At 44.0% G+C, this 14,818-nt stretch overlaps 1 protein-coding gene across 2 annotated transcripts; it reads left to right on the forward strand.

The window, feature by feature from the left end:
* Window positions 1-117: 117 nt before the first annotated feature.
* Window positions 118-13,575, forward strand: appl1 (adaptor protein, phosphotyrosine interaction, PH domain and leucine zipper containing 1). 2 transcript variants are annotated; one of them, XM_036531863.1, is made up of 22 exons: window positions 118-264; window positions 4,291-4,389; window positions 5,034-5,093; window positions 5,721-5,792; window positions 5,903-5,990; window positions 6,069-6,110; window positions 7,162-7,220; window positions 7,501-7,647; window positions 8,242-8,324; window positions 8,629-8,787; window positions 9,048-9,236; window positions 9,747-9,789; window positions 10,521-10,577; window positions 10,781-10,872; window positions 11,002-11,181; window positions 11,327-11,379; window positions 11,513-11,687; window positions 11,988-12,024; window positions 12,305-12,451; window positions 12,635-12,685; window positions 12,863-12,952; window positions 13,263-13,575. In XM_036531863.1, exons 1-22 carry the CDS (start codon window positions 211-213, stop codon window positions 13,410-13,412), a joined length of 2,127 nt encoding a protein of 708 aa, XP_036387756.1. In that variant the 5' UTR covers window positions 118-210; the 3' UTR covers window positions 13,413-13,575. The 2 variants fall into 2 exon arrangements, with proteins under 2 accessions (XP_036387756.1, XP_036387757.1); XM_036531864.1 differs by having other exon boundaries at window positions 11,330-11,379.
* The last annotated feature ends 1,243 nt before the right edge of the window (window positions 13,576-14,818 follow it).

Genomic DNA, 14,818 nt, shown 5'->3' on the forward strand with positions numbered 1-14,818 from the left:
AATCAACGGACAGATATTAGCAACGTGTTATTTTCCCCAATCAGAGGCAGGGCGAAGGCGGAATATCCGCATTTTGGAGAGACAGGGTTGGGTGCTGAGGATTTGTTTGGGCTAAAGCGTATAGCTGGCTAGCTAGTGGGAGTGATTGCCAATTGTCATTGTTTTAGATTCATCTTTGTGTCCGTATTTTTATAGTAATTAGCTAGCGACATGCCCGGAATTGATAAACTGCCGATAGAAGAAACGTTGGAGGACAGTCCACAGGTAAATGACTATCATATTGTTCCATATAGATGGCCAGCTAGGTACTGAATAAAGCTCTTTGTGCAGTGCAAGAGCGCAGCAATTAGCTATCTAGCAAGATAGCTGCCGTAACTGGTATCGTATCAGACAAATAAATCCAAATTAGCTGGCGAGCTAGCTAGCTTGTTACGAATGAGGCCTGATATTTATCTGGTACTTATTTTTATGCTGATCATGAATAGCTAGCGTGGCAGGGAGGAAATTAACTAGTTAGTTGGACTAGCAACCTAGCACTCTTGATTTCATCAATAATGGGTGTAGCTACACCATATTGTTTTAGACACGTCAAATGCGTAGTTAGGTAGCTATGAGGAACGCTTAGCTAATTATGATCAACACATCTTAAGAATGTTACATTTTTCTTGTTAGCAAGCTGTCTAGCTGTTGTTAGCGCGGTAGCTACTGACCTCGCAACTGGTCGGTGCTTATGATAGCCATGTCTGTTCACGGGACAGCCGGCTAGTATCTATTTGTACATTGTTTATAAAAGAGATGTTGCCATGCGTTCTTTTGGGTGGACAGTTGATCAATGAGGTAAAAGTTGTATGTTTCTGCCACTGTAAAAACAAGATTTGAAGGTGCTCAGTACGCGTTGGTCCATGGAGTTTCTACGCTTCGACGACACCTGCAGATGGTTTTACTCAGCCTTCCTGTAAGGGCATCGTAAACATTAACTAATCCAGCACGCACTCAATGTCAAATTTAATTCAGACCTTTAAGTGACCGGCAAAGCAATGAAATGACGCTGGGTATCTGTAAACAATCAAATGCCGTTATATATATTGCATTCAAGACAAGAATATAACCTGTATCCACACAAATTAATTCGGTCCTATTTTTAAATAGACATTCAACACATCACTTTAGTCTGCAAAATGTACATTTTCTTGTGGTTGATCTTCGATTGAACCATTTTAATTGTTGAAAAATAGAGAGCCCAAATGCTTTTAAAATAATTGACAAACCACCCTAAACTCCAAGGTATCACTATCTGGACCTACTGTGTCCGGGTGATATGTTGGCCTGACTGAGAATTTTACCTTTGTGGACGGAACATTTTTTCTTAAACCTTTGCGTTTTTACAATTTTATTGAGCTCCTGTTTGCGTAGACAGCCAGACCTCGTCCTCTTCTGCAGCGCGTTTCTCCCGTTACTCATATTTGCATGCTTAACCGTAGGCTGTCCATATATCCGGGAAGGTGACTCTGAACCAAATGGACAGAACACGGGTCTTATGGTTTAAGGTGTCAATGTGTACATGGGAATTGTCTTGTTAATTCAGTCCTATGGTAAGAATATCAGACAAACTTTGAATGTGTGCTTTCCAGTTCTTATTCAGAAAAGTGTCATTACTGTGGCGTAGTGTAAAGGAGCAGGGATTATAACCCAAGGATTTCTGGTTCGATTCCTGGGCGGAGAACTGCTGTTGCACAGACAAGATGCATAGCCTCAATTGCTTACTAGCGGTGTAAATGGACAATGCGTAAAAATGTAAGCTGTGCAGTTTTCCCTTGATAAGAGTGTCTGCTAAGCTAATGTAATCAGTGTAAATGCTTCCTGTCAGTTGTGCCTATGTAAATATGTGTCTGGACTAGAAGTAATTACTGGTGGGTTTGAAAAGGGCAGTACATTTTTAAGGGATAATGAGCCAGAATTCGTCGAGATTTTGAACTGAGACTGGGCCTGTGGGCTGTGGTTTCACAAATAGCCCCAGTGCAAGGGAAAGCCTTGGTCTTGTGACTGTTCGTCAAAGTCCAGCTCTGAATTCTGGAGCCCACTCTTGCCAAAGTTCATCCTCTGAAAAATGTATTGCACCTCTGGGAATTGACCCCTAAGTCTGTAATCTTTTTTGCTTTGCATGTTGTCTGGCTGCAAACCCTAGATTATGTGAAATGAAGTATTATAATGACCTTTAAGATAGGCTGTAAGTTCCTTGTGTCTTTATTAATTATCGTTAAATAAAGACGAGTTTACCGGTGCACCCTTAAAAAGTAGTGTTTTGTGAATCATAGGCATGTAAAAACCAGAAGGGTTTGCAGATCACATGATCTTCTGGATCATTTATGTAGAGGGGATCATCAGGAGCCAACTGTGTAATACACAATTATAGTACACAATAATAGTACAGAATAGTACACAAAATATGCCCATTTTTGTTAATTACAGATTATTAAAAAAAAAGATCAGGTCAAATTTAAGACTAGAGTACACACTACAAGTTTTGAAGATCATAAGTGAGTGCATGGCTAGTGTGCCAATCAAATTATTTTGGATTCTCTCGACAGAATTGTTGGAGTAAGGGCTAACATACCATGTGAGTTTTGAAATCAGGGACTTATAGTATATGTCACTACCTCAGGATGTAGCTAAGATTTCCCAGCCATGTGGTTCCATAAAATGGTGGATAAACACTAGTTTTTTTCACCAGAGCCAAGTAAGCTCCTCATCCTCAGCTTCTGTCAAATGTGTGTTTTGTGCTTTAGGGCTCAAATTGTGTTGCATTTGTGTCTTTCTTCTTTTTCACGGCTCTTTTGCTGTTTGTTTGTCATTGTGGACATTTGGAGCAGACTGCACAGATGCTGCACAGATTGTTTAATCTGCATAGTATGCGGATCAGCTGATATCGTTGGCTCACTGACTAGGATGAGCCATTCAGATGATTTAAAGTTACACAAATCCCTGAACCATGATACAAAGCAATAAGCCCTGTAGGTCTACAAGAAACAGCGACTGGGAAATGACCTTTTTCTTTGGTCAGTTTTCACTAGCTGGTGGAAGTCCTGGGACTCTAAAGCTTGATTCTGTTGATAATTTTCTGACTTGCAAGAAAATGAATTACAACTTCTAGGTACTTGCATGGGTAATCATCATAACTTTCAAGCATTTGCCGTGTTGCAAGATTTATGCCTGTTCAGCCACTGTATGATTTAAGCCTGCATCCTACCAGTTCCTATAATAATCATAATAAGATCATAGCTCTTAGTTACTATCAGCGCTACAATGGTTCTTTTTATTCTTCGCTCTTGGCTGATATATTCTGAAAAGCGTAGGCAGCACAGAAGCCAGTGCAATTTCTCTTTTTTTTTTCCTCTGTCCTGACTTTGACGTGAGCTTATACGGCCAAAGCCTTGCTGCGTAGCAAACCAGCATGCAAGACATGCACAGTGACAGTATGCAGTGGGGGTGAAAGCTTGCAGAATATTTGTTATATTGCTGGAGAGAATTGTGGTTATATGCCCACTGACACTACTGACAAAGCTTAGCAGTCAATTTATTTTGAGATTTTCAACCTCCGTGATTCTTGGAGATCAGTGAGAGAAACTTGTGAAAAGACCGCAGTTTAAGATGCCTGTCTTTTGCTGCCATATTCAAGCTCTAAATAAACAAGACATTACCAGTGTCATCAGGGCCACAGGCGAGTAATAGTGAATAGTGAATATTGTGAGGATTCATAAGCAAAAAGTGAATATTCTGCAAGTTATGTGGCAGCAGGACTGTTAGGATCTCTACTGTCTCTGGTAGGAGACGGGACTTTATGCCTCACACATTGCATGTTCGGCACCACATAAGTGTGAAACTAAATTTAGTCCTTTGCGCATCACCCTTGCATTTTCACAACCCTGCCCTGGTCCTGAGGAAGCACAAAGGCACAGGAAAGAGAGCTGAGATCCCCTTCTTCTATGTCATTTCCTGCTGCATGTGCCTGGCAGCTGTTATCTACCTCCTTTTTACATGTAGTTTCTGATTGCCCAAGTCTGGCTGTTCATGCCCAACAGCATTTGAATGTAACTATAGAAATGTTCAGCTTCCTGGGTAGACTAGGTTTCACTGTGTCTTTTGCCCTACACTTTGCTTGGGAAGGGCAGCAGGAAGTGTAATGAAAGAACAGGGCTTCAGTCAGCGCGTGTGTGTGTGTGTGTGTGTGTGTGTGTGTGTGTGTGGGTTCATGTTGCTTGAACCTCCCTTGTTTGTTCTCTCTTCTCATAGACACGATCCCTACTGGGTGTGTTTGAGGAAGATGCGGCTGCCATCTCCAGCTATTCAAACCAGCTCTTCCAGGCCATGCAGAGAATCTACGATGCACAGGTGAGTTGCCCCCATCCCCAGAACACACACACACACACACACACACACACACACACACACACACACACACACACACACACACACACACACACACACACACACGTACACTCGGACACATACTGACAAAGGCATGCGCACACACAGCCTGGATGTAGGTAATGTGTTTTACTCCCCAGTAAAGAAACAGACTTCTGTAACTGCTACCCAGGGCAGTAAACTGGAAAACAGTTAGCTATCTTGCATTTTACAACCTGGCGTCTTCTTAGCTAGAGGTCATCTGCCTCCTCATTTGGAAAAAAGAAAACAGTGCTTTAATTAAACGTAAATTGTCCTGGGCTGGGGGGACAGAGAGGGTGTTTGCTCTGTTTTATTCTCTGGATTCTCATACAGTAAGTTGCCCTTCTTAGACAAACAGAAGCTGGCTCCTCCAGATGGTAGGGAGTTGTAGCTAATGAATGTGTGGGCTGACTCATGTGTGGTGTGCCACAGTGTAGGTGCCCAACCCCCATCCTCCCCCCTTCTGACCACCTCTATAACATGGGGCCACAGATGATGAAATTGGGCACAATGCTGATCCTGTCGATGGGCCTCTGCAGTGGATGACTGTAAAGTGCTGAATGACACTTCCATCCTCTGCTTCACAGAATGAACTCAGTGCAGCCACCCACCTGACCTCCAAGCTGCTGAAGGAGTATGAGAAGCAGGTACAGTGCACATTGCCCTCTCTCTGAGGGTCTAGTCATGTCCATTTGCTTTGTATGTGTTTCCATAAGCACCCCACAACTACACATGTGCTCCCACATGCCATTGAAGATTGGCTTCTTTATATGGCCAGTAAAAACAAACAAGCAAAAGGTAAACTTAGTTTTTGGCATGCTGCAGCATGAGAACACACTGAAGGCATTTTTTGTTTGAACGAAATAGTTGTGAGGGTAATAGCAAAATGTAGAAAACATGATAGGAATGAAGCAAAGCTTATTTGATAAGAACGACTTTGCTGAATGTCCTTCCAAACCAAGGGTTGGTGTTCACTGGGTTTAAACAAAATAGAAATTGCAATATACCTAATGGTGTCTTCCATACTGCCCTGCTGTGACCATGTGACTTTCTCCCTGTTACAAATTTCCCCAGATGGATTTGATTTCTGTCACGTTGTTTGGTGATTTCTACCCTGCTAAGTGAGATACCCAGTTAATACTCATGGAACAACCTATAGACTTAGTCTTATGTTGCTTTGATTCATGATTCTTGATCCCGGTGTGGACATACCATGCGTCAGTTGCTGGTATCATAAATGAATTGATGTCATGACCTGCGTTCTGTCTTTTCAGCGGTTCCCCCTCGGGGGCGACGACGAGGTCATGAGCTCCACTCTGCAGCAGTTTGCCAAAGTCATTGACGAGGTGAGCACCCCTTGCCTTTCAGGGCATTGTTCACTTCCACCTGTTGTAGATGGAACTTAACCAGTCTTATGTGCTGTGCTGAATTTGTTTCCTTACCTCTGTTTTCCCAGCTGAGCTCGTGTCACGCTGTCCTGTCAACACAGCTTGCAGACGCCATGATGTTCCCCATCACCCAGTTCAAGGAGAGGGACTTAAAAGGTAAAAACAAATCCTTAAGTTTGGCTCGGGTCTTGAGTAAGCTTGTACAGCTTGGCCTAAGCTATCTCTCCTCTGCAGAGATACTGACGTTGAAGGAGGTGTTCCAGATTGCCAGCGATGGTGAGTGAATTGACTTCCTGTACTGTAATGGAAATTGCCAACAATTGCCAACAGTTTGCTCTTTTTTTAACACAGTGCATTTTGTCAATATGAATCACATCCATTCAGCACAATTGGATTCTTATAAGCAGTTGCTTCCTGAGCGATGAATGGAAAAGTGGATGCTTATGTTAATGTATTGTTTTTCTCCTTGCGAATGTCCTTGGCTAAATTTTTCAAATATACAGTAAATCAAATACTTGCATGTACAGTATTTTTATGTACTCCTGAATGAAGTAAAATAAAAACATAATTTACCTTAATTACAAATATCACTGTGTGAGCTGCTAGCCCTGTGTCGACTACAGTAGCATGCTGCAGTTAATATCCTTACCTGATTTATTTCAAATACAAAAGAATCACTTGACTCCTGTTAATAATTTTTGAGTGTCTCGATGATATGTGGTGCTTGTTTGTTAACATTACCACAGTGAAGTCAGTGTTTCATCCCAGACTTGTCCATTGTGTCAAGTACCTCATCATTCATAGGTGCACTGCAAGTTTGCATTAGGTATCTGTACCATTCATTATTCATGCTTTCCCCGTCCTCAAGAAGGGTGCATTTTTCGATGGCAGGAAGCAACTTTATCTTTGTTTTTCCGCTGTAGTGACTTACCAAACTTTTTCTCAGAATGTTTTATTTTTTGCAGACTATGGCATTTTATACTAGATACAGCTCATTATTCACTTCATATTCATATTTAAAATTCTAAATGCCTTTTTTCACTTATCATGCACCATTGCCCTTGAGTATACTATTACTTGTGTGAGCATAAGATAATTCATTCATAAATCTATTCATAAATAGATCTGTGTTACTTTGAGTGCTCTGTTTACATGGATGTTTTAATATACATATTAATGTATTTATATAAACTGTTATAAACATGTTAAATACATATAACTGTTTATAGTAAGAAATGGGCCCTTATATATGCTACCATGTGTAAAAGTGTCTACTGTATATGAAACCGTTCTTCGATTAAAATTATTTTATTTGACTGACTTGTAGATCACGACATGGCCATCAACAGATACAGCAGGCTGTCCAAAAAAAGGGATAATGAGAAGGTATGCTACTATGAGCCTCCTCAGTGCACTGAGGCTGTTTCCCATTACATTACTCACAGAACTGAACTGGAAAGCAGACAGTGCTGGAAGATTTTCAGAAATGCTCTGTAACTCTTCTCTGCTTGCGTGGCCAGGATTTTGGACTGAATTGACATTCTTACGCAGTCAGTTTTGGAAAGCGCATTGCAACTAAACCTTTGTAGTCAGAAGTTGTCACGTAGATGTATGGGAAGTGAGTAAAATCCTCTGTAGATGAGTAATGTGTGTGTGTTGGATCCAGGTGAGGTTGGAGGTGATGGAGGACGTCTACACCTCCAGGAAGAAGCAGCACCAGACCATGATGCACTACTTCACAGCGCTCAACACTCTGCAGTACAAGAAGAAGATTGCCCTGCTCGAGCCCCTGCTGGGGTACATGCAGGCTCAGGTACGCTGCTCTTTGCTTCCATCACGTCACACATTCACATAACTGCAGAGGTGCCTCTGAACACATTTTCACAGGGCAGCACAGCTGATATGGGGAGAAAAACAAGGTATATTGCAGCACTGATTTAGCATTGAAAACCATGACGCCACATGTCCAATGGCAGGCAATATGCTGTACTTACACCTTACACTATGATGTTTAAGGAGTCTCATATGAAAACTGTGAGAACAACTTCTGCATACTTCTTTATGATGTTGTCCAACCAAAATATACAGGCAACACAGTATGCAATTTGAGGGAATGCAGCGGATCAAATACATGGAACAAGTGTGTGCGTGAGATGCTGGGATGCGGGGAGATGTTCAGAATCGGGGACGTTTTTTTTCGTATGCGCTCAGATTACCTGGCATCACGCGGTGCTGTGCCATCTGCGGTCGCACATCATTAGGGCTGGGCAGAAGGCAGCTTGCGCAGAGGTGCAGAGTAAAGCTGATGTTCTTAATAATGCTATTCTTCCTGCCTGTGCCCAACCATCTCCCCTGATGCGACGTACGGTGTCATCTCACCGTCCTCCTCTGTCTCTCTCGCCGGCAGATCAGTTTCTTCAAGCTGGGCTCCGAGAACCTTACCCAGCAGTGGGAGGACTTCCTGTCAACTATTGGCACCAGTGTGCAGAAGTAGGAGCTTCCCCCACCCACTCCAACCCTGCACCTTTCTCTTTATGATGTCAGTTAATCAGCCCTGTGTGTCATTAGTGGGCTACATGCATCCACCGCGATGGTTAAGCTCATGTTGCACCTGCCATTTTCCTTTATCAGCGTTTGTAATTATTTATGTGCCTAGCTTTACTACTCCACTGTAATTTACCGTTTGAATTATGTTTGCCTTGAAGGAGGGAAGTGTAATCATTGAATCATTGCGTGTGTTTGTGCGTGTGTCCGTGCGTCTGTGTTTGTGTGTCTGTTTGTGCGTTCGTCTCAGCGTCCGCAGGGAGATGGACGGGGAGGTGGATGCAATGCAGCAGACCATCCAGGACCTGGAGCAGGCCAGCGACCTGCTGTACATGCCCGACCCTGACCCCAGCAAGGTCCCCATCAACCGTAACCTGACCCGCAAGGCCGGCTACCTGAACACTCGCAAGTAAGTCGTGCGCCTCTCATCCCCTCCTTTTTCCACTCAAAACCGTCGTGCCAGAGCTGAGCACTTCTCCAGAGCCTGCTGGACAGAACGCTAGTATGTTTTTTTTCCCTCCTCTTGTCCTTGCTCCACGTTAGCGGAGAAACACATTTTATTCCACTTACCTCTCACTGCCATTCCGTCAGTGTAACCGGAACCTCAGTATGTGACTGTGGTCGTTGCTCACCCTGTCTTGCGTGTGTCTTATGAATGTGGCGTGGCAGTAAAACGGGCCTAGTGTCGTCCTCCTGGGACCGGCAGTACTTCTTCACCCAGGGAGGGAACCTGATGAGCCAGGCGCGGGGGGACGTGGCTGGGGGGCTGGTCATGGACATCGATAACTGCTCCGTGATGGCGGTGGACTGCGAGGACCGGCGCTTCTGCTTCCAGATCACCTCCTTCGACGGAAAGAAGTAAACAACAGACTTAACCTGAGGCCTCAGCTCATCACCCATTCACCACTTTATCATTTAAAGTCTCATTTAATGCAGTAACTGGTAAACTATTGCATATAATGTCACATTTTTATTTTGAGGTGAATACTGATAAAATACTAATGCTGATAAAGTATTGCTGTAATAACCATTAGGTTTCTAATATTGTTGTGTCAGGTGTAGGAGTACCTATAACCTCTAAAAAAAAAAAAAAAAAGAAAATGAGCCACACTAAACCTGCTAGTACAGGTGCCTGCAAGGCCTGCTAAACTACGCTTCCTAATGCAATGTAATAAATGGAGAGATTTTGCCTCTTCTCGAAAAGGAGCATGCCAGCAACTCTGGTTTTGTCATTTAACATGGAGCCAGTGGAACAGCCAGTGTTTTATTTTGGGCCAGCGTTTAGCAGATGCTGTGGATCCCAACCGGATTAGCGCTCCACAGAGGTGAAAGTAATATAAGTAAAAACTGTGTGTGTGTGTGTTTCAGAGTGGCAGTTTTGCAGGCAGAAAGCCGGAAGGACTGCGAGGAGGTGAGGGAAAAGTTTTTCTTTGCGTTTGTCTCTCTACCGTCTTCAACTTCCTCTCTTGGCCCCAAGGCATTTTGCCACTCTTTCAAAGCTTTGTGACTCTATTTGCAGAATGAGTCATTTTTGACCTTTTGAACCCGAGAGAAATACTTTGTTTCCGTTGGCCATACATTGCGACACATCGGTTGTACCAGGCCAGCAGCCAGATATCACTTAAGATTTTGGCTGGCCTTGCGTCTGACTTTGCATTGTAGCCTCCCTCACTAGTTAATATTGGAGAGACAATGCACATACAGAATTTTGATTGGTGAAATGTGATTACACACAGATTTCATTGCATTAAATATTGATTGAAAATTAAGTTATAGAATCTATCAAATAGCTTCGCCTGTTTTTATAATGCAAACATGGTGAATTGGGGTATTATCGCTCGGTCCTGTGTTTTCATATTGCTTAATCTTGAGGTGTTCAGCATTGTAATTACATCCTCACCAACATGTGGCTGTAGTGTCTTACCATGTTTGCACAGGCATTTCGTCGCAAATACATCAGCTTTACCTTACCGCTGCATCTCTCCCATAACCCATACGATTTGTCCCTGTATTTTAATTTGTATGATCGTTCACTTTCATTCCATTTTAAACGGTGTGCATTTGCAAATGTAATGTTTTCAAAAATTTGCTACACAACTTTTCGGTTAATGAGTGTACCTTCCTGTCTCTCTGCTCTCTCAGTGGATTTCAACAATTAATAACATCTCCAAGCGGATCTATCTCAGCGATAACCCAGAGGTGAGTCCGAGGTGCTTTGATCAGCCATTGAGTACGATCATATCCTGCTTCTCAGACCTGGCGCTATGGTGGTGACTACACTTTACACCATTGTAAAAGATAATGGGTGTCTCCCTGATGACGGGGAAGTGGCTCTGCTCCTCTGGGGATCTATACTGTAGCACATTGTCCCTGTGATGATGAGGCCTCTGCTTTTTTGGCAGGAAATTGCTGCCAGAGTGAACCAGTCAGCCCTGGAGGCTGTGACGCCCTCCCCCTCTTTCCAGCAGAGGCACGAGAGCTTGAGGCCGAGCGTGTGAGTTTCTGCATCATTACTCCACACAAGCGCGGGCTCTCAGGCTTTGATAAATGTGTTGCATTGGGACTCTTCTTCGTGGTCCTGGTACAAACACTTGTTTAAGTTTGAGTTCCCTGTTTGTTTCAGAGGCCGCCCCAAAGCCGGCCGGACCAGCAGCCAGAGCTCGGTGGGCTCAGAATCGCCCGCCCTCTCCTCCCTCACCCTGGACGCCCTGGTGGCCCCTGACACGCCCATCCAGTTTGACATCATCTCGCCCGTCAGCGAGGAGTATGCCGGCCAGACCAAGAGCACCGGGCAGGGTGGCAGGTCAGGGACCTTGCCTCCCGAACTCTCCCAGCACTGAAAGTTGCAGTTACTGTAGAATGGTCTTTAATCTAGTTTGTTTTTATAGCCTTGTACCTTTGCTTGTCCCAGGGTCATTGTCAATCTCTCTGTTTTCCTTTTCTGAAAGAAGGACAAACCCATTTGGGGAGTCTGGTGAAATGCAGTCTGAGGACAGTGAAGGTAAGACTCAGCATTTGCCTCTGCCAGTCCCATTTACACAGGGCAGCAAGCTGTAGATTAGGTCAGTGCTATACAGCGGAAGAGAGGCGTGACCCTTGTGTGTTGTGACCTGTCGTCCTCTGTGTGCCTGCAGACTCCATCCTGCACCAGCTCTACATCGTGCGTTTCCTGGGCTGCATGGAAGTGCGGGCCACCGAGAGCGCTGACGTCATCTACGAGACCATGCGGCAAATCCTGGCCGCTAGAGCCATCCACAACATCTTCCGCATGACGGAGTCCCACCTGCTGGTCACCTGTGACTGCCTCAAGTGAGAGCCCACTATTGGTGTACTTTTTGGAATTTCCCCATACTTTTCCCCACTTTTGGATATGAATTGATTACTTTCCATCAATGTAGTAGCATTACTCTTGTGAATGAGGGGGGTAAGTGAGTCCTTTTAGAGTTGATCAATTTCACCAGCATGAGAGCTTCCTTTGAAAGAACGTGGTGTTTCTGGAAGAGGGAACAGTGTTCTTAACTTCAGTGAGAAACCCCGTGTAAAGTCTTAAGAAGCACATTCAGTGTGGGTGTCTGACAGCCTGCCTCTGCTCTGTGCTTTCGTCTCCAGGCTCATTGATCCACAGACGCAGGTCACACGGCTGAGGGTAGGTCCCGCGGTCGCCTCTGCACGTGAAGACGTGTGTGAAAGGAAAGGCCAAAGCTGAAATCAGCTAATCTTATTGAAATAGTGCAGCAGCGGTAGTAAACAGACTTCTGAGAGGTTTTTGCTTATGCATGATGTCCAAAAAAAAAAACCATTTAATGGTAACAGGTGCTGTTCTCGGGGGAATAAAAACTGTCAGAGTTACACTACATTACATTACATTCATTTCGTTGATGTTGACATCAAAGCGTTGACAGCTCTGTTGTGTCCGGTGTGTTCAGTTCCCCCTCTCCAGCGTGATGCTGTGTGCTTCACACCAGGAGAACAAGCGGCTCTTCGGCTTCGTCCTGCAGACCGCCGGGGGCCGGGCCGACGGCCAGCCCGGCACTGTCTGCTACATCTTTGAGTCCAACAACGATGGGGAGAAGGTACTGTTCAGCCTGCCTGCACCATTCATGCGTTTGATCGTGTGATCGTATGGTGTGAAAGGGCTGTAATGGCTATTCGTTTTCAATTTCCTTTATATGGGTCAAGGATTCAGTCCAAGTATATTTCTCATTTTCATTCCTGTGTGTTTGTGAAAGCAAAGTCTCTGCTTTTTCTACTTTTAGATTTGTGACAGCGTGGGCCTGGCAAAACAGATTGCCTTCCACTCAGAAATGGTAAGAGAAAATGTGCTGTTTGGATGCTTCTTCTGTAATACCGATGTATGAAATGTTCCTACCTCGGGCACATGGTACGAGATGGGATCTGGCGGTGGGATTTTCTGCTGTAGCGTGGTCCTCGGTGACATTTCCTCAGTTGGCACAGCCTGACGGTGCTGCTGTGTTTGTGGTCAGGATCGGAGGGCCACAGAGAAGCAGAAGGAGCTGGAGAAGGCGAAGGAGAAACAGCAGGAGGAGCTGAACAAACAGAAGCAGATAGAGAAGGTAGAGAATCGGAGCCGCAATGCATACGCGCTCTCGCGCGTGTCCCAGCATACTTGCACTATGAGGAGACCGCATGCAGCGAATGTATCTGATATGTGCTGACTTTCTGCTAGTGACAACACTGCACACTCACACTGCCAAGACATGTTCTAAACCCTCACTGCTCAAGGATGACATGATGGAATAAAACATAAATTCTACACTATAGAGATGTGTATTCATATGTATGCGCGTGCCTGCTTACATATCAAATTTATTTGCATATGTATGCATACATGTGTGTGTTTAACTTTTTAACCTTTAATTGCAGGACTTGGAAGAACAAAGCCGCTTGATAGCGGCTTCCAGTCGCCCAAACCCACCCCCCGCTGACGGACAGTTCCTCGTTTTGAGCAACAGCCAATCGGAGGACAGTGATGCGGGAGAGGAGGGTCGAAAGAAGGGAGAGTCGGAGGCCTGAGTGGCCCCGGGGTGAGCTGTGGCAGGAGGTGTCAGCCCTGTCCTCACCCCGCCCTCTGGACTGCTGTGCTGCCCCCTCACAGAGCTCTCTCTGTAACTCCCCGCTGACCCTCAGAGGGGACGAGAGGAAGGCCACCTACCCAAAAAAAAAAAAACAAAACAAAAAAAAAGAAGGAAAAAAAAAAAAGGAAAGAGGAAGTTGATGGACTTGTGGCTCTGCAATTGAGCTTCCCGGGATTTTCTTTTATTTGTATAAATCTTTTATTTTGTACCAGCTTCTTTATTGACAAGATATATATAAAATATGCTTTTAGAGTAATGTTTTCATTTTGTAAATTGATGCATTACTGAAAATCACAGCGTACTAAAACTTAAAGATATATACAGAATACTAAGCTTCTTGGAGGGTAATTGCACGTGTTAATAATGGACAGATTTATAAAGGACTTGTAATGTATGTTTAATAATGTACATTTAACTGATATTTTGAGCTTATGTTGTAGTGTGATTATGTGATCTAACAAAATTGCATGTGCTTTGGATCTCATCGGCAGGATCTTGCTGAGTCCATCACCAGCTCACTTTTTAGTCATGTGAGTTGAACGTACAGTATGAGAGCTTGTCATGACTGTCTGATGCTACCTTATTCCGCTGTCTTTGTCATGTGAGCTGAGTATTGGTTAAGCATCACAGCCTAAGACATTTCATTGGCTGATAAGAGCGTTGCAGCAGTTGCAGTTTAAATGCTTGAGAAGATGTATTTATTTTAGTGGTTACTGACTTCAAAACCTGACCATATCAGCTGTGGGTTTGGCATCATGGGATTTAACATCATTTTGGGATGAAAATCCTGCCATATCATGGTTGTTGCTTATTAATGTGTCATATACAGCAGCATTCCCTGCATAATTTTGCTTCTTATGCTTCTGCAGACCCACAGAGTGCAGTCTCAAGGAATGAATTCAACGCTCAGAAAACTGTGGTGATGCCTATATGCCTTTTTACTTTCTTTTTTTTTTAATTACTGAGAAGCAGTACTTGTGTTTTATTTTGAAAAGCCCTCTATAGAATCAGGGAGGTCCCTAACCATGCCTCACTACTGTGTGCATGTGTAAAAGAAAAAGGAATCATTTCTTTCACCAATACTTTTATTATTTTTGCACCAGCCCGACTGGTTTAATCCATCTGCCATCTCCACGACATTGTGCTCCACATCAGATCAGTGTGAAATTTTGACAGATGTGTACATTTTTTACAGAGGTGTCATGATAGTGATTCGAAAACAAACTCAGCTGCAATGTGAAGCACAAACCCGACTGGCTCAGAGTGGATCTGTCTCAGGTTGCCAGCGCATACAGTGTTTGGCCTTTCCATTGGAGACATTGGGTTGGCTTTCAGCATGTAGAC

Source organism: Megalops cyprinoides, chromosome 6 (genome assembly GCF_013368585.1).
Source record: "Megalops cyprinoides isolate fMegCyp1 chromosome 6, fMegCyp1.pri, whole genome shotgun sequence".
NCBI classification, from domain to species: Eukaryota; Metazoa; Chordata; class Actinopteri; order Elopiformes; family Megalopidae; genus Megalops; species Megalops cyprinoides.